The following is a 24,694-nucleotide window of genomic DNA, read 5'->3' on the forward strand; positions in this document are numbered from 1 at the left end:
ACCTCAGTGTCCGGGCAGAACGATGGGGGAGGAGACGCTCCTTCAGATATACTGGACCGAGGCCATTTAGGGCTTTAAAGGTCAGCACCAACACTTTGAATTGTGCTCGGAAACGTACTGGGAGCCAATGTAGGTCTTTCAAGACCGGTGTTATATGGACCTTTACCTTTACTTGTTATGGCTGTTAAAAGTACTGCAGTGGATCCTTGCGAGATGCACATTTGTAACCCATGTCTTCACATGTGCGGGTTGCGATTCAGCGTTTCTGCACATGTGCAAAGCGCGATTTAGCGCATGCATGACCGCCGAAACCCAGAAGTAACCCATTCTGGCACTTCCGGGTTTCGGAGGTCCATTACCCAAAAGTGTCCGTAACCCTGAAGTGTCCGTAACCCAAGGTATGACTGTATAGGAATGGTGCAAATGTGGGTAGAATCAAAATGTACTGAATTTGCAGCTGTAATTTGCATTGATGGCCACCAGTTTATTGGATGCCTTTTTAAAAAATGGAGGAAAGGCTATTAGGCACCTTGGCTTAATTAAGCAGAACCTCAATGTTCAGAGGCAGCAGTATACCACAAAATATTAGCTGATAAAGAGGATTGCAATGCAGAGAGGATTGTTGGTTTCCTGGAGGTAGCTGATGGACCTCTGTTGTGTTGGAAACAAAATAGGTTTCTTGGTGGTCTTTTTGCATGCAGAGCAAGCGATATATCCTTGTTCCGCTGAGCAGCCACAATTTCAGCATTTCCCAGTCTGCAAAGGGTCCTGTGTCTCGTTGCAACATCCTGTAACTTTCCCCTCTCCTCCTGCGCCCTTTGTGTTGCCTTCATCAGTTATCTTTTCAGGGAACTCTACGCTCCGCCCCCACCCTAAGCCTTTCTGAGGCTATCTTGACCTGGGAAAACATGCACAGTATGTCAAAGTTGGGGAGGAAAACCCACGTGGGTTAGACTCGCCTCCTGCTGCCTGGTGCCGAAATTCTCACCTTGGAGAAAGCAGCGCCCCGTAAGTTTTAACAAATTTGTGCTTTGCTGGTCTAAGAGCTGTGGGTGCTTCTTGCATACTGAACATTCACCCTGATTTGCTTTCGGAGGGAGATGAATCTGGCAACCTTACAGGATTTTTTCCACAGTGCAGTTCTATATAAATTTATTTGGAAGCTAAATCTTGTTGTTTTCAGTGATGGTTGTCGCCTAGATGAACCTGTTCTCCTCCAGATGTTGTTCTGCTCCATAGAATCAGAGAATTGTAGAGTTGGGAGGGACCCCCAAAAGTTATCTAGTCTAACCCCCTGCAATGCAGGAATCTCAGCTAAAACATCCATGGCAGATGGCCGTCCAAGCTCTGCTTAAAAACCTCTGAGGAGAGAGAGTCCCATCACCTCCTGAGGGAATCTGTCCCACTGTCAGACAGCTCTTCCTGATGTTTCGCAGGAATCGCCTTTCTTGGAACCGGAAGCCATGGGTTCGAGTCCTGCCCCCACCATCCCTTGCTCAGGCTGATAGGATCTGGCGTCCAATGACATCCGTAGGACCACAAGTTGCCCTGAAAGTGTGTTGTTTAGGCCTGCAGTCTTAGAGTGCTTCCATTTGACCTTTCAATTGAGCGTTCACCCTGATTTGTTTACAAGGAAATTAATGGCGTTACATCAGAGGAAGTGTTACTCACACTTTCCAGTTCATTTTCACATAACTTAATGCAAAAAAATTCTGATCTTTTGGAGATGTGTTGCCCCAGACCTCCCAACCAATTATAAGTCTGCATGTGATTGAATCCCACCTGAGAATAGCAAAGGACATGCCTTTTTGTTCTCTGAAGTTTCTCTTAAGGATGGCACTTTTGGTGATATATAGAAATATGAGTGAAATAACAACCAGCTTTTGGTTTGTGTTTGGGAAAGGAGGTTTAGGCTTCTGTGCTAGAATCTTCTGACATTGTTTCTCCCCACCTCTGTCTCTCCAGAACTGAAAAATGGTGAATTGCAATTTCTTCTAAGAATTAATGGAGGTCGTTCTGCTGGGGACTGGGTGCCCTATGGGTTTCTTTCTGGGAACAAGGGCATTGGGAGATAATTGTGAAAATTTGGCAATGAACTTTGGAGCGCAAAAAATCTGGAGTCTTATGGCATTCACAGGGAGCATGGGTTGTTGTTGTTTTTTTTTTAAATAATTTTTTATTAATTTTCCAATTTTTAACACTAAACAACAACAACACACAAACATCAACAAATACGAACACACACAAAAAATATCATTTCTTAACCTCATTTTCATACGCCTCGTTTCTCGGACTTCCCCATACCTCACCCTTTTTGCATCCTTATTTTACAGTTTTTCAACAACCCTTTTTGCCAATTAAATTTAAACTCATTGTCATTCTCAATTTCACCTTAAATCATCAAACAGTTTTAGTTGCAATTCTGCATCTTCCTTCCCCTTGACATTTTATCACTCCTCTATTTTACAACAGTTCTTAAGATATAGTTTAAACTTTTTCCAATCTTCCTCCACTGTCTCTTTCTCTTGGTCGCGGATTCTGCCGGTCATTTCTGCCAGTCCCATAAAGTCAATCACTTTCGTCTGCCATTCTTCCAGTGTGGGTAATTCTTGTGTCTTCCAATACTTTGCTAGAAGAATCCTTGCTGCTGTAGTGGCGTACATAAAGAAAATCTTGTCCCTCTTTGAAACCAATTGGCCAACCATGCCCAGGAGAAATGCCTCCGGTTTCTTTTGAAAAGTACATTTAAGTACCTTCTTAATTTCATTATAAATCATTTCCCAGAAGGCCTTGGGCAGGTCCACCAAAGGTGAAAGAAGGTACCTTCGGCTTCATTACATTTCCAACATTTATTATTGGGCAAATGGTAAATCTTCGCGAGCTTGACTGGGGTCATGTACCACCTGTAAATCATTTTCATAATATTTTCTTTTAAGGCATTACATGCCGTAAATTTAGTACCGGTGGTCCATAACTGTTCCCAGTCCGCAAGCATAATGTCATGACCTATGTCCTGTGCCCATTTAATCATAGCTGACTTAACAGTTTCATCTATTGTATTCCACTTCAGCAATAGGTTATACATTCTTGATAAATTCTTAGTATTGGGTTCTAACAATTCTGTCTCTAGTTTCGATTTCTCCACCTGGAAACCAATTTTCCTGTCTTGTTTAAAAGTCTCCATTATTTGATAATAATGGAGCCAATCTCGTACTTTAGACTTTATTTTCTCATAGCTCTGTAGTTTAAATTTACCACTTGTTCTAAAATTTCAAAATATTTTGGCCATTTAGGTTCCATGTTAAGTTTCTTCACCTCCTTAGCTTCCATAGGTGATAGCCACCTAGGAGTTTTATTTTCCAGCAAATCCTTATATCGAATCCAAACGTTATATAATGCTTTTCTGACAATATGGTTTTTAAAACGCTTATGAACTTTAACCTTGTCATACCATATATATGCATGCCAACCAAACCTATTGTCAAATCCTTCCAAATCCAACGTGTCTGCATTCCCAAGAAGTAGCCAGTCTTTCAGCCAGCAGAAAGCTGCCGATTCATAGTACAGTCTTAAGTCCGGCAGGGCAAACCCCCCTCTTTCTTTTGCATCAGTAAGTATCTTAAATTTTATTCTGGGCTTTTTGCCCTGCCAGACAAATTTAGATATATCTTTCTGCCACTTCTTGAAGCAATCTAGTTTATCCACAATTTGTAGTGTCCGAAACAAAAATAACATTCTAGGCAATACATTCATTTTGATCACTGCAATTCGGCCTAACAAGGAAAGCTTCAAGTTCGACCATATTTCTAGATCTTTCTTTGAGCATGGGTTGTTGTTGTTTTTAGCTACACCGCGGACAAAGAACTGAAGAAAGAATGAATACCTATTGCTGACTTTTTCTTAAGCTAATGCTTGGCTTGGTGGAAGAAGGTGGACAGAGAAAAGTACCCCCCCCCCAACACCATAGCACTAGAACTGAATGTTGGAAGGTTCAGGACAGGCAAAAGAATGGATTTCTACAAACAGTGCATAGTTAAACTGTGGAACTCACTGCCACATGAAGCAGTGGTGGCCTGGATGAAAATAAGGTTAATCAAATTCATGGAGGATAAGGCTGTCAATGGCAACTAGTTTATGATGCCCGGCTCTGCCTCCACGGTTGGAGGCAGTGATGCTTCTGAATACAAGTTGCTGGAGAGCATGGAGGTCTTGCATCCTTCTGGTTGGCCACTGTGAGAACAGGATGCTGGACTAGGTGGACCATTGGCCTGATCCAGCAGACTTTCCATATGATCTTATTGGGTACCAAGAGAGGCTTCTTGGAGAGCCTCTGCCTGTCAGAGTTGGTTAGTCCTGTGCCTAATAATAATAATAATAATAATAAATTTTTTTTTAGTTAGACCCCGCCCTTCCCACTTCAAAAAACCAGGCTCAGGGTGGCTAACAACAAATTTAAAATACTTAATTGAGGCAACAAAAAACAGCATAAAATACAATATAAAACATGAATAACAATAAATTCAGAATTCAAATATCAATTTAGGGGGGAAATCCATCCAATAAACATTAGATGATCACCAGGGCTAGCTGGCTGAATTGGTCCTACTTGGGCCAGCGAGGAGACCAGGGGAGAATTAGCTGTGGGATCCCAGAGTGGGTAATCTTCATAAAAAGGGGAGGGGGAGGGAAGGAAGGGGAATAAAAGATCAGGCTAAGTTCAAATTGAAAGCCAGGTGGAATAGCTCTGTCTTACGGGCCCAACGGAAGGAAGTTAAATCCCACAGGGCCCTGGTCTCATGGGACAGAGCATTCCACCAGGTCGGAGCCATCACTGAGAAGGCCCTGGCCCTGGTGGAGGATAATCTGACTTCCTTAGGGCCTGGGACCTCTAAACTATGATTATTCATGGACCTTAAGGTCCTCTGCAGGGCTTACCAGGAGAGGCGGTCCCGTAAATATGAGGGCCCTAAGCCACAAAGGTCTGTCCTGGTGAATGGCAGTTAGCTTCATAAGTTTGCATGCGCTCTGGACTTCACGAAGGCTGGTTTCAAAAACCTTAAGGACCCCCAGGGTGAGATTCTATGGTCAGAAAGACTCAATGAGAAGGAAATCCAAGATGAATGGGAGTTTCCTAAAGGTGAAATATTGAAGGCCCAAATGCAGACAGTTCCAACAAGAAAGAAAAACGGGAGGCATCTAAAGAAACCATTGTGGCTGCTTAAGGAGCTTGCAGATGAGCTGAGATTCAAGAAGGGCATGTATAAGAAATGGAAGAAAGGAGAAATCACAAAGGAGGAATGTACCCGAGTAGCCAACAGTTGCAGAGGGAAAGTCAGGCTGGCTAAAGCTCAGAATGAGCTCAGGCTTGCAAGAGAGATTAAAAATAATAATAAAGGTTTGTTTGGCTATGTTCGAAGTAAGAGGAAGAACAAGCAAGCGGTAGGTCCTCTGCGTGGAGAATACGGAGAAATGCAATTGGGTGACAGAGAAAAGGTGGAACTGCTCAACACCTACTTTGCCTCCATCTTTACCCAAAAGGAAAGCAATGCCCAGCCTGGTGATAACAGAATTTAAATATACACAATGTGTAAATGCTATATACAGTGGTGCCCCGCAAGACAAATGCCTCGCAAGACGGAAAACCCGCTAGACGAAAGGGTTTTCCGTTTTGGAGGTGCTTCGCAAAACGAATTTCCTATGGGCTTGCTTCGCAAGACGAAAAAGTCTTGTGAGTTCCTGCGGGTTTTTTCCCCTCCCCCCCTTTTTCTAAGCCGCTAAGCCGCTTATCAGCTGAGCCACTAAGCCGCTTATCAGCTGATCTGCTAAGCCGCTAAGCCGCTTAACAGCTGATCCGCTAAGCCGCTTATCATCTGATCCGCTAAGCCACTAATAGCGCTAAGCCGCTAAGCCGCTAATGGGCTTGCTTCGCAAGATGAAAAAACTGCAAGACGAAGAGACTCGCGGAACGGATTCTTTCCGTCTTGCGAGGCACCACTGTACTTAAATGTTTGAATATATACATGCAGTGTGCTGTTAGGTGCTTACAAAGGCATGAGGCTAAGGTTGGGAAAGCAATCAATCAATCAATCAATCAATCAATCTAGTTCACATTTAAAGACTAGCCTGCCTAATGCACACTTTTGGAAGCTGTACATAAACCGAAGCCACAGCAATCCTTTGAAAATTCACCATTCTCCCAATCTTCTCAGTCCAGTGAGTGTGTACCAACATGCATGTACTTGGGTAGAAAGCGTGCATTGAAATTGCTTTTATGAGTATATTCAGCAAAAATGAGTATATTCAGCAAAATTGTATACATAAATGTATATGAAGAGAGATTTATGTGGAGGTGCTGATGAATTTTCATGAGATTGTAAGAAGTTCGCAAACGGATGTGGAAAAGTGATTAAGAGTGGAAAACGAGAAGCTGAAATCGACCAGGTCACCCATTGCTGCTTGAAGCGCAAGCGCATAATGCACATTTCCCTCTGGGCATGTTAGGATGGCAGATGTCCAGATTTCACTGGCAATGTGCTTTGGAGTGTGGGGAGCCACACTGTAAGCAAAGGGTGTGGTTTTTTAAAAGTTGTAGCTCGGGAAAAAGGAAGGTAGGAGCAGGGGCCCCAGAACCCTTTGCAGAAGACTCCATGGACTGCCACACGACAGAGCCCTTGCATTCATCAGCACATGACACTACAGGTATTTTTGGATCAAATTATCACAAAATTGCAAGTATAACTGGCACGGAAGTCCCACTAAATACTCTTCATAATTGCCTTGTGGATATCTAAAGGAACTTGGTACCAAGGACGGAAGGAAGTTAATTTCTCCTCTGCTGTTTGCAAACCCTTAATAGTTTTATACCTAGGTAAGCACAGATATATCTTCAATTAATACATCTCAGCATAACTGTTGGGTTAATATCAGCTGTTTAAAATTAGCTCCACCTCTCAAGAGATGGTCAGATAAAATATGCTAAAAATGATGGGGTGAAATAAAATACGACAGGTTGTTTTTTTCAGAACACATCCTGTTGCCACTGGCCTGTCTAGGCCAGCATCCTGTTCTCACAGGGACCAAAAGGATGTCCCAGAGGTCCTCCAGGATCATAGAGGTGTTACTAGAAGGGCTCCGCCGCCTTCTGCTTGGTTGCGAGTTGCCATTGAGTACAACCTGGGATGGGCTGTGCAAGGCAGAAATTGCCAGTGTCTTGCATGTTATTGCAAGAAGAGGAGCCTTGGGCAGGGAGGGATATACATAATTATAATAAATCAGGGCCTCCTCAGAAGTAGAGCATCTGCTTTGCATGCAGAAGCCCCAGTTTTAATCCACAACATCTCCAGATGGGATTGGCAATGTCTTATGTTTTGAAACCCTAGACAGCGACTGTCCACCTGTGTGGACAATGCAGAGTTAGGTCTGACTCAATATAAGACCACCGCTTATGTTCCAGAATGCGACAGCTAGACTGATGACTGGGAGTGGCTGCCGAGACCACATAACACCAGTCTTGAAAGACTTACATTGGCTCCCAGTACGTTTCTGAGCACAATTCAAAGTGTTGGTGTTGACATGGACCTAAACGGCCTTGGTCCAGTATACCTGAAGGAGCGTCTCCACCCCCATCATTCTGCCCGGACACTGAGGTCCAGCTCCGAGGGCCTTCTGGCAGTTCCCTCACTGCGAGAAGCCAAGTCAACCAGGCAGAGGGCCTTCTTGGTGGTGGCTCCCACCAGATGTCAAAAAGAACAACTACCAGACTTTTAGAAGACATCTGAAGGCAGCCCTCTTTAGGGAAGCTTTTAATGTTTAACAGACTACTGTATTTTAATACTTTGTTGGAAGCCGCCCAGAGTGGCTGGGGAAACCCAGCCAGATGGGCGGGCTATAAATAATAAATTATTATTATTATTATTCCTTATCCACAATGATTGATATGTATGGGTAAGCCATGGTTAACATTCCAGACATTCAGACCAACCATGGTTTGTGCCCCTTCTCTACCTCCACCCCCCCCCCCCCCGTTTTCTGGGAACCCTAAGATGTTTCCCAAACAGCGGCTCCCAATGGTAGATCAGTGTCCCAAACCATGGTTTTGTTGGTACACCTGGAATGCAAAGTATAGTTCAGAGTCTCGAGTATGATTAGCACAAACCACGTGGTTCGTGTTTCATCTGAAGCAGCCCTGTGTGGAAGCTCTTGCTGAGTGCTAAACATGGTTGCCCCAACTAATTTCCACTGTCCTTTGCAGATTGATCTCTCGGCCATGTCTCTGCTCCTTGATTTCGTGGATGTGACCGACCCCAGCTTTGGGATAGCTGTCCTCTGCATCGCCTTTAACCCTCTTTTCTGGAATCTGGTATGTTTTGTCTATTTTGCCAATTCACTGACCGGGAGTTGTATTTTTAGGTTTTCTGCCTAGCAGAGGCAGTCACCATGGTTTGGCCTAGTTCTGCATCAGCGTTAGTGAACTTTTTCAATGAGTGATGGGTTTTCTTTGTTTCCTCCTTCAGTGCTTGAATGCCCTTGACTCTTTGAACTCTTCCTTTCCTTTCTCCCCTTATGATTTTATTATTATTATTATTACTGTTCTGAGGAGACACAGAGGCTGCAATCAATTGCTTTTACTCTGCCATGATTGCACGGCGTGGGGATTGAAAAGCCAATCAATTGGAAAGCAGCGAGCTCAGGATAGTGCTGGCAAGCCGCAGTTGATGAGCTCTGCAGAGGCAAACAGGAGTGCACAAGAAAATGTTTGTCCAAGATCTGCAAATCTTAAGACTGCCTCTTTCTCATGCGGGTCAACCTCTCTTGACTTGGTCTTTGTCATGTACTCTGGCCACAATCCTCTGTCTAGCTCAGAGGCAGACACCCACCCTTCACAGGACCAGCAAACCCTTCTTCTGTTTGGATGGCAGCCCTGCAGTCATCCCTCACTGTCTCCATGCTGTAGGAGCAAGTGGTTACAAACTAGGTCTGTTTAAAGGAACAGACAGCTGCTCATATGGGGTGGGGCTAAGAGGACCAGGCCATCCAGCCTTCAGCAGATCTCAGAAGAGTTCAGCATGCAGCTGAGGCAACAGATCTCCCAGAGGGAGTCCTAGCAAGCTCTCTCTGCTGGGAGCTCTCCAGGGTCCTGACAAGATGCATTTTTGCTCCACTTTGCATGCTGCCACCCTGGTCAGGATCTGGCAGTTCCTACTACATGTGACTGGACTGCTTGACTTCCCTTGACCCTGCTGTCTGGGCTGCCCTATCGGTGAGTGTCATGGTGCCGACACAGCTCTCCTGGAAGTAGGTGTGACATCCTTGCTCCATTTGCCTTTGTGTGTATGTGTGTGAAGTCCACTCAGTAGCAGTGAGGGTGTAGAGCAGCCTTTCTCAACTTGCGGGTCCCCAGATGTTGTTGGACTACAACTCCCATCACCCCTAGCTAGCAAGGCCAGAGCTCAGGGATGATGATGAAGAAGAAGAAGAGTTTGGATTTGATATCCCGCCTTTCACTCCCTTTAAGGAGTCTCAAAGCGGCTAACATTCTCCTTTCCCTTCCTCCCCCACAACAAACACTCTGTGAGGTGAGTGGGGCTGAGAGACTTCAAAGAAGTGTGACTGGCCCAAGGTCACCCAGCAGCTGCATGTGGAGGAGCGGAGACTCGAACCCGGTTCTCCAGATTACAAGACTACCGCTCTTAACCACTACACCACACTGGCTCTGATGGGAGTTGTAGTCCAACAACATCTGGGGACCCACAGGTTGAGAACCGCTGGTGTAGAGTCTTCACTGCAGCTGCCCCTAGGCTTGACCTGGTGGTGGACGCCAGAAGTAACTCTGCCTTTTCACGCTAGAAGACCCAGCCTATTTTGGGCCTCTCTTGGCAGACAATCTGAGAGAAGGATGGTGCTGGGTTTGTTTATTTATTTATTTTTCACTAGGTGCTAGATTTTTCCTAGATTTTTTGCCTAGTTTTTGTTGTCTAGCAACCAAGAGTGCTACAGCCCTTTCCCCAAACTCAACAGGAAGGCAGGAAGCTGCTTTGTCTACTGATCCATGTGGCTCAGTGTTGCCTGCACTGACTTTCAGCAGTTCACCAGGGCTCCCAACCCTACCTGGAAATGCCAGGGGGTGAGCCATCTTCGTGAAAAGCTCATGCACTACCACTGAGCTTGGGTCCGTCCCACCAGCCTTCTAGAAACTTCTATTTCTGCCAGTCCCAAAATTCGACAGATGTTTCACCCGGGCAGGAGTCTCTGCAGCTACCCCTGAAGTTTCGCTTTGTGTGAGTGCTGGCGGCCGCTCAGAGTGATAGCTACAGGGGCAGCCAGAAGATCAAGGCAGGAGGGGGGCATTAAAGTTCCAATTTAGCAGCAGCAAGATGACTAAGAGGAAATGAGCTTCGCTGATTTTCTGCAGCCCCTCTAGTCTCATTGGCGGGGCATTAAGAAGTACGAAGAAACAACTAGAGTCTGAGCAGGATATGCCACCCACCATGCCGAGATATTAGATGAATTACCCGCAGCGGCTGTCAGGAAAAAAAGAAGGCATTGACAACAGAGTTATCGGAACAAAGGGAGGGAGGGAGCAAATGCTGAGGGAGAAATGGAAGCTGGGTAAACAGTTGCAGTCAGATGACTTCTGGGATAGGGCAATGTTTTTCTTTTCTTTTTTTACCTTTGGTCAATCTTTATTGAGTTAAAATGAATACATCCATACAGTATTTGCCATTACAAGCTTAGACAACATAAGAAAGAAAGAAGAGAAAAACGTGAAATTAGGACAAGTGTATAAAAATGAAGGAAAAAATAAGAGAAAAAACAGGAAGATCATTTTGGGATGTTCATCTTCACCACCGAGATTCTACCCTATAGCAAGAGATGTAATTTATTCCAGGTTTCCATTTTTTTTTCTTAATATCCTTCCACGTTTTGACATAATTGTCCTCATATAGGTTGTTACTTTTTCTTGAAATCCAGGCCCCTAGATATTTTAATTTATTCTTTTATCTCTAAGCCCGTCATTTCTTGAAGTTCTTTGTTCTCTTCTGTACTTAGATGTTTAGTTAGCATTTTAGTTTTTGGGTAGTTTACTTTTAGGCCTGCCGTTTTCCCATATATATTAATTAATTCCAACGCCACGGGAATGCTTTGCTCCGGATCTTGTGATGTTATTATTAAGTCATCTGCGAATGCCCTGACGTTATAGGATTTTCCCCGCAGTTACAACTCCTCTGTCATGGATGCTTTATGGTCCTTGACCACTGGCTATGCTGGCAGGCAGGGTGACAGGAGCAAACCAGTAGCAGATGACATGAAGTAAGTGGAGTTCCCCCTTTATTAGAAAGAAGAAGGGAAAAAAACGAGGATCTGCGCAGGAGTTTCAGGCCTAATTAGCACAGCCACTCTTTTTTGGTAGCTCTTGCCTCTATGAAGCAGTTGCTGAGACTGAAGGTTCCCACAGATCATAGCTGTCAACCATCCCTTATTTGGCAGGAAAGTCCCTTATCCCAGTGCCGTGTCCCGCTGCTGCCCCTTATTGATGATGTCCCTTAAATTTCCCGGGTTTCAAAGGAAGCAGCTCCTCTCCCTCCCTCCCTCCCTGCCGGCCAGGGAGAAGGGAGGCTCCAACTGTGTTGCTTGGCTGCGTTGCTCACCCAATAAGGAGTCTTAAGAATGACTGGGGGGTGGAGCTTACATGCCTTGTGCTAATCAATTCGGCTGCGTTGCCTGGGAACCAGCCTTTGCTCAGCACTTCCCAGCGGAGAGGTGACGGTGGTTTTCCTTGCTGCATCCCCTTTGCCGGGTTGCTGCGCTGTGGGAACCTCCGCTTGAGGCTTCGTTTGGCTGCTGGCTGGGCTTTCTGCCTTTGGCTCGGAGGGGCTCAGAAGTTGAACATACCTGTGCCCAGAAAATCCCTTATTTTGGCTGCTGATCCCTTATTTTCGCGGCTGCTGGTCCCTTATTTTCAAATCTGTAAGTTGACAGCTATGCCACAGATGCCTAAGTCCCCTCTTCTCCAGGGCTTTTCACCAGCAATTGGAGACTGCGCCTGTGTGAAGCCTGTCACTGCCCGTTTCAGCCCCCTCCTGGTTCTGGGAGACGAGGGTGGGGAGGGGACAGGGAGACACCCCGGCCTCTTCACCAGCCAGATTCATTTCTGCCTCTTGGCCTCCCTCCAACCATTCACCTGCTTCAGCTTCTGCCTCTGATTCTGGACTGCTCTCTGCCACAGACTCTCCCTGCTCACAAAGCCCTGTTCCCTCTTGAGCTTCCCACACTTCCTCCTCCTGATCTTCTCCCTCTTCCTACCCATCATTGCCCCACCACTACGCCCTGGGCTCTGAGCCTTCTTCCCTTCGTGGTTCCCCACCTGGTTCTTCTCACCACTCTTCTGTGTCCAATCAGTCCAGGACACAGGGTCTGATGGGAGCTGGGAGTCCAGCCACTTCTAGAGGGCCTCAGGTTCCTTCTCCCTAAGTGAGGAGGATCTTGGTTGGGTAGGAGGGTTTGGAGAAGACATCTGTCTGGAGCTCTGGTGAGCGGGTGCCCACTGAAGAGCACGAGAAGAGCCTGCTAGATCTTGCCACTGGCCCATCCTGTTCTCACAACCAGATGCTTGTGGGGAACCTGGAAGCAGGATTTGAGCACATGAGCAATTCTCCCCTCCTGTGGCTTCCAGCAACTGCTACTCAGAAGCATTACTGCCACTAAGCATGGAGGCAGAGCACAGCTGTCATGGCTAATAGCCATTGATAGCTTTCTCTTCCTCCTCCAGTTGTCTTGTAAAGCTATCTAAGATGGTGGCCGTCACTGCCTCCTTGGAAGAAATGGTTGTAATAATAATAGTAATTTTTTTTATTTATACCCCGCCCTTCCTGGTTCAAAAACCGGGCTCAGGTCAGCTAACAACAAATTTAAAACACTTAATTGTAAAAGCAGCATAAAATACAGTATAAAAACATGAATAACAATAAAATTCAAAACCGAGAAATCAATTTAGGGGAAATAAGCATTAGATAATCTCCAGGGCTAGCTGGCTGAATTGGTCCTACTTGGGCCAGCGAGGAGGCCAGGGGAGAATTAGCTGTGGGGTCTCAGAGCAGGTGATCTTCATAAAAGGGAAGAGAAGGGAAATAAAAGATCAGGCTGAATTCAAATTAAAGGCCAGGCGGAATAGCTCTGTCTTACAGGCCCAACGGAAGGAGGTTAAATCCTGCAGGGCCCTGGTCTCATGGGACAGAGCATTCCACCAGGTCGGAGCCATCACTGAAAAGGCCCTGGCCCTGGTGGAGGATAGTCTGACTTCCTTAGGGCCTGGGACCTCTAAACTATGGTTATTCATGGACCTTAAGGTCCTCTGCGGGGCAGACCAGGAGAGGTGGTCCCGTAAATACAAAGATGGTCCACTCCAGAGACTGGATGACGTTCCAGAATGCATGAAGTATCTTCATAACTTAACCCAGCGGCCTTGTTCTGTTCCTGACCTGACGCACACTCCATTTCGTCCTTGCAGTTTTGGAAAGAAGAATTGAATACAGAATGTGGAAAGATGTCACACGGAACATGTACCCATGCCTTCTTCCTTACCAGTTCCAGCTGGGCAAGCTGCATGTGGCTAGGAACGGGAACAGGAAAAGTAGGCTCACATTCTAGAAGGGCAGTGTGGTGTAGTGGTTAGAGTGTGTTGGACTAAGACCTGGGAGGCTAGGGTTCAAATCCCCACTCGGCCACACACACACACAAAACTCACTGGGTGCCTCTCAGCCTAACCTATCTCTCAGGGTTGTTGTGCAGATTAAATGAGGAGGGAGAAAACACAGCACCTTGTGCCCCTTGAGAGAAAAATGGGATGTAAATGCAATTGAAATTCATTCATTCATTTACTCACTTACTCACTTACTCACTTCCTGATCAGAAACAGTCAGCTGTTATCAGTTGCCTGCAGGGAGTAAGGCCATTTTGGAAACTGTTCTTCAGAGCCATTTTGATGTTGATGTCCAACTGTTGCTGCTCACCTTTTTCGGGGAGCGATTGTCCCCACACCAGACAGCGAGTTAAAAGGGAGGATTGTTCATCCCATTCCTTCTGGCCTTTTGATTTCAGAAATAGAGGTGACCTTTCTCATACCCCCCTTTTTTGAATAATGACATTTCCAGAGGGTGGTGGTGGTTTGAAGCTCTTGAATCTGCCTGGGAGAGAGAGAGAGATGCTGGCAGTTGAGACTTTCTCTCCCTGGCTGAAAGGCATTGATCATCGACGCTTTGTCAACCTGTAAAGCGAGCAAGGTTCTAAGTAGGCTAACTCATAACTCCGACACCTGGGGATGCTGGACAAAAGCTTTGTCGGCTGCTAAATATAGTTTTCCAATGACTCGGCATGTCTGAGTTATACACAAAGGCGCGACAAACTGGGTCATTCAACTGGAGATATTTGATGCATCCGTGGATAGGATTCTGCCCCAGTCGCAGACATCAAAACTGTTTGTGGGGTGAGGCAATACACTTATTTTGTGGGGGGCAGCAGTGCTGGCCATCTTCCCCCCTTCTTTAGCTCCCCTCAAGCAGGTGTCATTTTGCGGTGAAGGTGAACTGCAGCCGAGGAGAACCGCTGCTGCGTCTGGCAAATAAAAGGCAGAATGGAAAAACCATGCCTTACATCCTTGGTGACAGCAGGGAGAAAGATGAATGGCATACTTAAGGTTATTAGGAAGGGGATAATCCTTTTTTGGGGCGGAAGGGGGGCTTCCAGAAGGCATCTGGTTGGTCCTCTTGAGAAGCAGGATGCCGGACTAGGTGGACCTTTGGGTAAGTTAAAAAGGCAAAGGACCCCTGGATGGTGAAGTCCAGTCAAAGGCGACTCTGGGGTTGCAGCACTCATCTCACTTTCAGGCCGAGAGAGCCGGCGTTTGTCCACAGACAGCTTCTGGGTCATGTGGCCAGCAGGACTAAACTGCTTCTGGCACAATGGGACACCTTGACGGAAACCGGAGCGCACAGAAACGCCGTTTACCTTCCCGCCACAGCGGTACCTATTTATCTACTTGCACTGGTGTGCTTTCAAACTGCTAGGTAGGCAGGAGCTGGGGCAGAGCAACGGGAGCTCACTCCATTGCGGGGATTTGAACCGCCGACCTTCTGACTGGCAAGCCCAAGAGGCTCAGTGGTTTAGACTACAGCGCCACCCGCATCCCTTGGGTACCTGTCTCTTGGTCACTCTTGTTTGCTCACCATGTCATTATTGTCATTTGCCAGCAGGGGGCACTAGAGGAGCAACATACTTTCTCCTCCCATCAGCTTTGAACGCACCCGGTTGATATTATTCCCCTCCCACCCTCTTGGACGCCTCTTCTAATGACATTTTACAACCAAGCACTTGAGGTTCGCAGAGAGAGAGAGAGAGAGAGAGAGAGAGAGAGAGAGAGAGAACAGAAACATATTTATCACTTACCTCTCTCGGTTTCCTTTTGTTATTTACCTTTGATGAAATAAATGACTGGGCACCACTTGGAGTATATATTGTGCTCTGTGTTATTTTGTGTGTGAAAGTGGAAAGCAGGAATCGACACTTTAGATAATGGCTTTTCTGTTGGGACCAGATTCCTGGAACTCATTAGGCACTCCAGTTCCTGCTGGGTGTTTGCAAATGGCTTTGGAAAGGTTCCTGACAACCTCGCTTGGGTTCTCGTTAAAAACCCCGAGCCATTACCTGAGGGTGTGGGTGCATGCCAGGGCAGGAGGCCGAGCAGTGCTGAGATAACTCTTGGGACAGCCTTATTCCTTGTGCACCCGGTAGATCACTGCAATGTGCGGGAGTGTATCTCCTGCAAATTCCAAAGAACTCAAGCTTGTTTTGTAGTATAGTCATACCTCGGGTTACAGATTCTTCAGGTTGCCTTTTTTTGGGTTACGGACCCGCCGAAACCCAGAAGTACTGGAATGGGCTACTTCCGGATTTCGGGGGCCGTGCATGCAGAGAAGCGCTAAATCGCGTTTTGCGCATGCGTAGAAGCACCGAAGCACAACCCGCACGTGCGCAGACGCGCCACTGCGGGTTGCGAACTCTGCGGGTTGCGAACGTGCACCCCACATGGATCACGTTCGCAACCAGAGTGTCCATTGTACAGTAGTACCTTGGTTCTCAAACGCCTTGGTTCTCAAAATCTGAAAACCCGGAAGTAAGTGTTCTGGTTTTTGAACAATTTTCGGAAGCTGAACGTCCGGTGTGGCTGTTGGCTATTGTTTCTGGGGCGCCTGCACCAATCTGAAGCTGCGCCTTGGTTTTTGAACACTTCAGAAGTCAAACGGACTTCCGGAACGGATTAAGTTTGGTGCTTTTGTTTTTGCTATTTATTTTGCGTTTTTGTTTTTGAGACTTTTTCGGTTCATTTGTTTTTGTGACTGTGTGGAACCCAGTTCAGCTACTGATTGGTTGATTGTGTGACTGTGGAAATGGATAAAAGCCCCCCATCCAAACAATGACTATCATCAGTGCAGGGAAGAAAAATAAATATTCATTTTTATCATCTACAATACTGTCTTATTTATTTTATAGTACAGTACATAGATTATTGCTTTCATTTTATGGATCAATGGTCTTGTTAGATAGTAAAATTCATTCTAAATTGCTGTTTTAGGGGTTGTTTTTAAAAGTCTGGAACAGATTAATCCGTTTTGCATTACTTTCTTTGGGGAAGCGTGCCTTGGTTTTCGAACGCTTTGGTATTGGAACGGACTTCCGGAACGGATTAAGTCTGAGAACCAAGGTACCACTGTATCGCCAGGTCAAAAATTATGAAACCAATGTCACAAAGTGGGCTTCAATCTGCGTGGCCCCTCTCTAGGACCCAACTCCTTTGTCCCCTTCCTCCATCTTTCCCAGCATCAGGGTCTTTTCCAGGGAGTCTTCTCTTCTCATGAGGTGGCCAAAGTATTGGAGCCTCAGCTTCAGGATCTGTCCTTCCAGTGAGCACTCAGGGCTGATTTCCTTCAGAATGGAAAGGTTTGATCTTCTTGCAGTCCATGGGACTCTCAGGAGTCTCCTCCAGCACCAGAATTCAAAAGCATCAATTCTTCGGCAATCAGCCTTCTTGTGGAGAATATTGCTTGTGGAGTAGACAGGAACAATATTAAAGAATATAAAACTGTGCGGAAAAAACGACGACAGTATAAACAGTACAATGAGAATGATTGGAAGACTCGTTTTGTCAGAAGTCTTTTTTATTTAAGTGTTTAATTAAGTATTAATTAGGAAGATTAAGGGGTTTTTTATGTACGTAAATTTGCATTTCTTCTTTCTTCTTTCTGTATTTTCTTCTTTTCTTTTTTCTCAATTCTTTTTTCTTTAATTTTCTTTTTGTAGTATGAGATGGTAAATTCTTTGTATAAGTGTGTAATTTAAATTAAGAAAGATTATTATTAAAAAAAGGGAAATGCAGGCCAGTAATCTCTTTGCGAATCACTTCTCTCTCTTTTTTTAACTATGCATTTTAGTGGAAGAGTGATACACAACCCCAGCATAGGCAGACAGCCCAGAAGCCAAGCAGACAGACCAGCGGAAGGGAAATGAAGTCAGGTGTCTCTCTTTTGCGATTTCTCTGATTTCATGAGATTTCATGGGATTCTAGGCACTCACCTGTATGGAATTCCTGGTCACCTATGGCGACCAGTCTGATTGCTAAATGCCAGGGCGTCATTCTTATAGCAATAACATATTTCAGTCAAAGCAAGCAACCCCCCCTCTTCTGCAACAATATAAAATAATGCGTCCCTCTTTTCTTATGTGCAGGCTTGTGGCTGTCGTTACAGGGGAAGACTGAACACAATTTGGTTTTAAAAAAGCACTCACCACCAGTCACATGGTTTCACTCCGTTCTGACGTACATAGCTCAGCTTTGTTTTGTTGCTAATGCCATTGATTTTAGAGCGCTTGCCAAATTGGAGGGGCACCGGCGAGGGCAAGCACATTCTGGCAGATGGGCTTAGCCGTTTGCAGGCAAGATGTGCTCCCTGCTGAGAGCGGTGTTCCGTTTGGTAAAACATTAACTCTAAAATGTGATTTCTGCTTACAGCATGGCACGTTTTTTTTATATATAAGCGATGGGAAGCAGGACCATGGAGGTTGTGTCTTCAGGGGACACCCCCTTTTCCCGGCTTGGAATTCCTGCTGGTGAACGAAGGAAGAATCTAGGATCCTTCTGCGTTTAAAACTTTCCTAAACAGGGCTGCCTTCAGATGTCTTCTAAAAGTCAGATAGTTATCTATTTCCTTGACATCTGACAGGAGGGCGTTCCACAGGCCAGGCGCCACTACCGAGAAGGCCCTTTCCTGGTTCCCTGTAATCTCACTTCTCACAATGAGGGAACCGCCAGAAGGCCCTCAGAGCTGGACCTCAGTGTCCGGGCTGAACGATGGGGGTGGAGACGCTCCTTCAGGTATACTGGGCCGAGGGCATTTAGGGCTTTAAAGGTCAGCACCAACACTTTGAATTGTGCTCGGAAATATATTGGGAGCCAATGTAGGTCTTTCAGGACTGGTGTCAGATGGTCTCAGTGGCCACTCCCAGTCACCAGTTTAGCTGCCGCATTCTTCCAGATAATCAGGCATGGAAGACCTGCGACTCCTGATGTTAGACTAGAATTCCTTCTGAATCCCAGTTGCTGGAAGCTACAAGAGGGGAGGGACGCGGGTGGCGCTGTGGGTAAAACCTCAGTGCCTAGGACTTGCTGATCGTATGGTCGGCGGTTCGAATCCCCGCGGCGGGGTGAGGTCCCGCCATTCGGTCCCAGCTCCTGCCCACCTAGCAGTTCGAAAGCACCCCTAAGTGCAAGTAGATAAATAGGTACCGCTTTATAGCGGGAAGGTAAACGGCGTTTCCGTGTGCGGCACTGGTGCTGGCTCGCCAGTTGCAGCTTCGTCACGCTGGCCACGTGACCAGGAAGTGTCTTTGGACGGCGCCGGCTCCCGGCCTCTTGAGCGAGATGAGCGCACAACCCTAGAGTCGGTCACGACTGGCCTGTACAGGCAGGGGTACCTTTACCTTTACCTTTAATACAGTGATGGCCAAACTTGGCCCTCCAGCTGTTTTGGGACTACAACTCCCATCATCCCTAGCTAACAGGACCAGTGGTCAGGGATGATGGGAATTGTAGTCCCAAAACAGCTGGAGGCCCAGGTTTGGCCATCACTGACATAATAGGTATGTATCTAAAGCCATTTGCCCATGTTGCCATGCAAGCAGTCCATGTAGAATGTAGGCACCATATATATAGAAATGAGCAAAACAGTGATATTTTAGGAGCAGGTTAGCCCATTACTTACATCATAGGAGCCGACACAACACAAAACACTGTTGCTGTATGTATGTTTTATTTTATATGTTTTTTATCTTATATTTTGGAAATGTACATCCAGTTTTTTCTTTCTTCAAATTTTTTTGGGGCCCTCAAGAGAGTGGGGCCCTAAGAGGGAGCAAATTGAGCAGGGGCATTAACCGTATTTGTGGAAATCATATATGTCTGTAAGTATTCTCCACCTGGGAGTTCCTTCATGATTGAGAATGAAGGTTCTCTATAGTCTCAAATGAGCCAGACTTTTGCATATTCTCATTGTGCTGAGTGGGCACGTGCCTCAATATTTGTATATGAAATACAATCAATATAACCATGCTGCGTGCAAAATCAACATCACCATCATTTGAGAGATATTTTTAAGCAAATCGCCACATACCCCCATTCCCCCCCCCAAAAAAAATTGTGCGCGTTGATCTTTAGCATCCCTTGAGTGTTTAAATCGGTGCTATTTCTCTAGAAAAAGAGGGGCCGGAATTCAGCATGAACGCCTCCTTTGTTCTCTTATAACGGCAACGGCACCTACCAGAGAGGGGCCGGAACTGAGTTCCAGTGAGTTCCAGCTGAAAAAAAACGCTGCTTTATATACAGTGGTACCTTGGGTTACATACGCTTCAGGTTACAGACTCCGTTAACCCATAATTATTACCTCAGGTTAAGAACTTTGCTTCAGGATGAGAACAGAAATCGCGCGGCGGCAGCAGTAGGCCCCATTAGCTAAAACGGTGCTTCAGGTTAAGAACAGTTTCAGGTTAAGAATGGACCTCCGGAACGAATTACCGTATGTTTTGCTCTATAAGACTCACTTTTTCCCTCCTAAAAAGTAAGGGGAAATGTGTGTGCGTCTTATGGAGCGAATGCAGGCTGCGCAGCTATCCCAGAAGCCAGAACAGCAAGAGGGGTCGCTGCTTTCACTGCGCAGCGATCCCTCTTGCTGTTCTGGCTTCTGAGATTCAGAATAATTTTTTTCTTGTATTCCTCCTCCAAAAACTAGGTGTGTCTTGTGGTCTGGTGCGTCTTACAGAGTGAAAAATACGGTAAGTTCTTAACCCGAGGTACCACTGTACTTATTTGGGCTTGTTTAAATTGCAGGTTAAGGCGGAAATGAATGGGTAGAAACACGCGAAACACGCATGGATTGGGAACAGGTAGATTTCAGTCTATCAGTGAACTAATTGACTGATTGGAAATATGCAGATTTCTCCAGCCCAGTTTCTCCCTCTCCTTTTCCTTTTTTGCTGACGTGGTTCTCTATGCAATTAATGCAGGGTAGTTGGTGTGGCGGTCTGCATGATTAGCAGTGTGCTATAAATCATGATAATGCTTGGCTTCCCCCATGATGAGAATCATTCAAAACCGACGTCAAACACTTTCATCTTCTCAAATTGGAAACGTCACATTTCAGGTGCATTAAAACAGTGCCCTCTGTTACGGTGTTGTTGTTGTGGTGGTGGTGTTGCTGTTGTTGTTGCTGCTGCTCCTAATTGGGTGCAGCTGTGGGACACGGTGGCAGGAGCACAAAGGTTGCTAATGGGGGAACATTAGGTACCCTGCGAAGGGTGATGAGCTGGACTCATTCCCTGGGGTGCTTGGCATTCCAGATGATGCTGGCTAATCACCGTCTTACTGCCTCTGGCTGGTCATTTTAATGGCCTATAATGTTTTATTTTCATCCTGTATTCAGGATTTCATTAAGGGTGCCTTAATCAACGCCTACCGTACTGGCTTCAGAGAGGTGAGCAGGGAAGCAAAACAACCTCAGCGTGGTTTTGATTTGCAACTGGTGGGCATTAACAGTGGGGGTGATCTAGATTTAGTATCCTAATTGGCCGTGTGGCTAATGAGGGGAGCAGAGCTAGAATCCAAGCGATGCAATTATGGAGGGCGGAACCATGTTGTCTTGGGAGGGGTATGGTGGTTTGGGGGGAGGTACCACTGCCATGCTATGGATGGGGAAGAAATTTGGTTTGCACCCAACTCGCCACGGCTAAGATAGCATGCAAACAGCTGCCCTGTGACATTCATGCTTCTCTGAGTTTTGGGAAGCAGCTCTGCAAAGATGTAAGGTAAAGGGACCCCTGACCATTAGGTCCAGTCATGGCCGACTCTGGGGTTGCGGTGCTCATCTCGCCAAGGGCGCCGGCGTACAGCCTCTGGGTCATGTGGCCAGCATGACTAAGCCGCTTCTGGCGAACCAGAACAGCGCACGGAAACGCTGTTTACCTTCCCGTCGGAGTGGTACCTATTTATCTACTTGCACTTTGACGTACTTTTGAACTGCTAGGTTGGCAGGAGCAGGGACCGAGCAGCGGGAGCTTACCCCGTTGCGGGGATTCAAACTGCTGACCTTCTGATCGGCAAGTCCTAGGCTCTGTGGTTTAACCCACAGCTCCACCCGCGTCCCTTACCTGCAAAGATGAGATGTGTACAAAAATGCATATGGGAAAGGATGCATAACGAGGCATGTGCATACCTGGATTTCTGGAGCCAAAATGCTGCTTCTGTGCAGCCTGCAGCAGGAGCAGTAATCATTTTAGAGAATTGTTGCAGCTTGCCTTTATTTCCCCCACCCCAGTGCCCTGCTCACAGTTGTGAAGAATATTCCAGTGCTAAAAATGGTCCGTGTCAGCATTAAGAAAAATAAATAGAAACCGGCCTATATATATTTGGAGTGTCCATGGATCAAGCGACTTTTCTTCTTTAAGTTCTCAAAGTTCTCAAAAACTAGCCAGATGTTTATCTGAGACTCAATCACAGTTAGTCCATCACTTGAAAAATAAGGCTTTAGAACTGTCTTGCCTGTGGGATGTAACATGTGCAGTCAAATACAGTGGTACCTCGCAAGACAAAATTAATTTGTTCTGCGAGTTTTTTCGTCTTGCGATTTTTTCGTCTTGCGAAGCACGGACTTTGGAAAAGCTTCAAAAATCACCAAAGTCTTCAAAAACCTCAAAAAAGGCTACCACACCGCGTGCTATGAGTTGCTCCTCGAAGTCAAGTCGCAACTGTACCCCCTGAATGCACGGTTTTAAGAAAAAAGAAACAAACTTGCAAGACAAAGGAAACAAAGTCGCAAGACGTTTTCGTCTTGCGAAGCAAGCCCATAGGGAAATTCGTCTTGCGAAGCAACTCAAAAAACGAAAAACTTTTTCGTCTTGCGAGTTTTTCGTCTTACGAGGCATTCGTCTTGCGAGGTACCACTGTACAACATTTCCTGTTTGCCTAGCGCAGACCTGCAGGGGAATGTTGGTCCAGCCAGTTGAACTTCCTGTTACACCTGGTCTGGAGCATCCTTCCTTTGCATGTGACCAGGTAGGTGGGCGTGACCCTTCCAGACCTAACGAAAGGTCTAGTCACGTGGCCACCTTCCTCTTTTGATGCCCTTTCTTCTCTCAGCCAGCAGCATGTGGGATGAGTTCCCATATAGGATGAACTCAAACCCTCTTCTGTAACTCTAAGCTAAAGCCTCCTTCAGGGATCCAGCTGTGAACTGAATGTGAGCAAACTTCTTATTACTTTCAAAAGAAGACTGTTGTGTCTTTATTCTTTTAGGAGGGAATCAAAGGGGTCTCACCAGGAATAATAGAACTTAAGAGATTCTAACGCAGACATAGGCAAACCCGGCCCGCCAGATGTTTTGAGACTACAGTTCCCATAATCCCTGGCCACTGGTCCTGTTAGCTAGGGATGATGGGAGTTGTAGTCCCAAAAACTTCTGGAGGGCTGACTTTGCCTATGCCTGTTCTAACGAATCTGCAACTAGCTTCCTGCTTTATAAAGAGGGGAATGTACTCTGCTGCATGAATAAACTCACTAGCGTGAGTTAGGAAGGATAATATTTAATCAATATATCCTCTCCTGCTACCCACAACATTCCCACATTGCCCCAAAATGGCTACTGCAACATTGGTTTAGGGAGCCACTTAGTGCCTAATTTATGTATATATCTGAGTTTCTAACCCTGAGAAACGGAACAGTAGAGGGGGGAGCACATTGCCAGAGTAGGTGCCGTTGTGTTATTGCTCATCGGATTATGCTTCCAGCTGGACACATCCTGTTCCCCTTCCTCCCAAACTCTCAGAGGGCTCGATCAATGCAAAACTCTCTGCTATAGCTTCTCGGCTCCATTGGGAAAGTGTTTCCTGTGAGTTGTGTTCTTGCTGAACATTATTTAATTACTTCCTCCGTTTGAAGGTTCTGCATGTGTGCAGGTGACAGTTCTCGGGTGCTGCCTTGCCTTATGCGAGGGCAGGTCGCTGTTTGACGGGAGACAGAAACGAAATCTTCAGGAAGCTCTCCTGAAATAATAACACTCACCAGGGCCTTCCGTCTCCAGCTCATTGATTGTTTTTTTAATATATATAAATATTTATTAGAGTTTTTAAATACAAATGCACCAATAATAAACAATCTTACTTCTATCACAACGTAGTTTCATCACTTCTTTGGACTCCCTCACGTCTCCCGCTCCCATTTACATCGTTAAAAGGTTTTTCCAAGCAAATTTATCAACTTGTTTACGATCTTATATTCTCTCATTTAAGTATAATCTAGCAATTCTCCATAAAATTTATGTTTTCTTTAATCTCACTTATCATCAAATTCAAAATCTAATTTAGTGGTGGCCAATTTTTTATAATCTAGCATCCTTCTTAACATTCAACCAAATTACAATGTTCTTGTAAATACATCTTAAATTTCTTCCAGTCTTCCTCAATCCTCTCTTCTCCCAGGTCTCGGATTCTGCCAGTCATCTCGGCCAGTTGCATATAGTCCATCAGCTGCATCTGCCACTCTTCCAGTGTGGGTAGATCTTGAGTTTTCCAGTTTTTTGCGATGAGTATCCTTGCTGCCGTTGTTGCATACATAAAAAATGTTCGGTCCTTCTTTAGCACCTTCTGGCCGACAATACCCAAAAGGAAGGCCTCTGGTTTCTTAGTGAAGGTATACTTAAATACCTTTTTCAGCTCATTATATATCATTTCCCAGAAGGCCTTCACCTTAGGGCATGTCCACCAGAGGTGAAAGAATGTTCCTTCATTTTCTTTACATTTCCAACATTTATTATCAGACGAATGGTATATTTTGGCAAGTTTAACTGGGGTCATGTACCATCTATATATCATTTTCATTACATTTTCCTTCAGAGCATTACATGCAGTGAAGTTCAGCCCAGTGGTCCAGCTCATTGATTGATGAAGCCCCTTGGGCTCCTGTCTCACGTGCTTTTAGGATGGAACAGGTAAGAGAGATTTCACCTGATGCAATAGCTCCCTAAGACGCGGAAATGAGGAATGGATCCTCTGCCTGAAATTCAGCAATTAGCCAGCAACCCTCGAAGATTGGGCACCTTCA

The 24,694-nt window shown here is 45.8% G+C and overlaps 1 protein-coding gene and 1 long non-coding RNA gene across 7 annotated transcripts in view; one reads left to right on the forward strand and one right to left on the reverse strand.

Moving 5' to 3' along the window:
• The window catches only part of PEMT (phosphatidylethanolamine N-methyltransferase), a 109,250-nt gene that overhangs the window by 2,682 nt on the left and 81,874 nt on the right, over positions 1–24,694 (forward strand). For 3 of the 6 annotated variants that reach the window (XM_081840066.1, XM_081840067.1, XM_081840065.1), the window contains exon 2: positions 8,252–8,359. The exons of 1 other annotated variant lie outside the window; for it this stretch is intronic. In XM_081840066.1, the coding sequence (XP_081696192.1) occupies positions 8,267–8,359 (93 nt within the window). In that variant the 5' untranslated portion in view covers positions 8,252–8,266. Of the gene's footprint in view, positions 1–8,251; positions 8,360–17,550; positions 17,566–17,778; positions 17,870–24,694 lie in introns of those variants that run through there. 2 more of the 6 variants (XM_081840069.1, XM_081840070.1) reach the window with 2 other exon arrangements.
• On the reverse strand, positions 4,611–13,666 carry LOC309329425. The gene is made up of 2 exons (XR_014151155.1): positions 13,192–13,666; positions 4,611–4,748 (listed from the first exon to the last, which is right to left on the reverse strand). It is a non-coding gene; the product is annotated as an uncharacterized lncRNA (long non-coding RNA).

Source organism: Podarcis erhardii (assembly GCF_964252035.2).
Source record: "Podarcis erhardii genome assembly, chromosome: 14".
NCBI classification, from domain to species: Eukaryota; Metazoa; Chordata; class Lepidosauria; order Squamata; family Lacertidae; genus Podarcis; species Podarcis erhardii.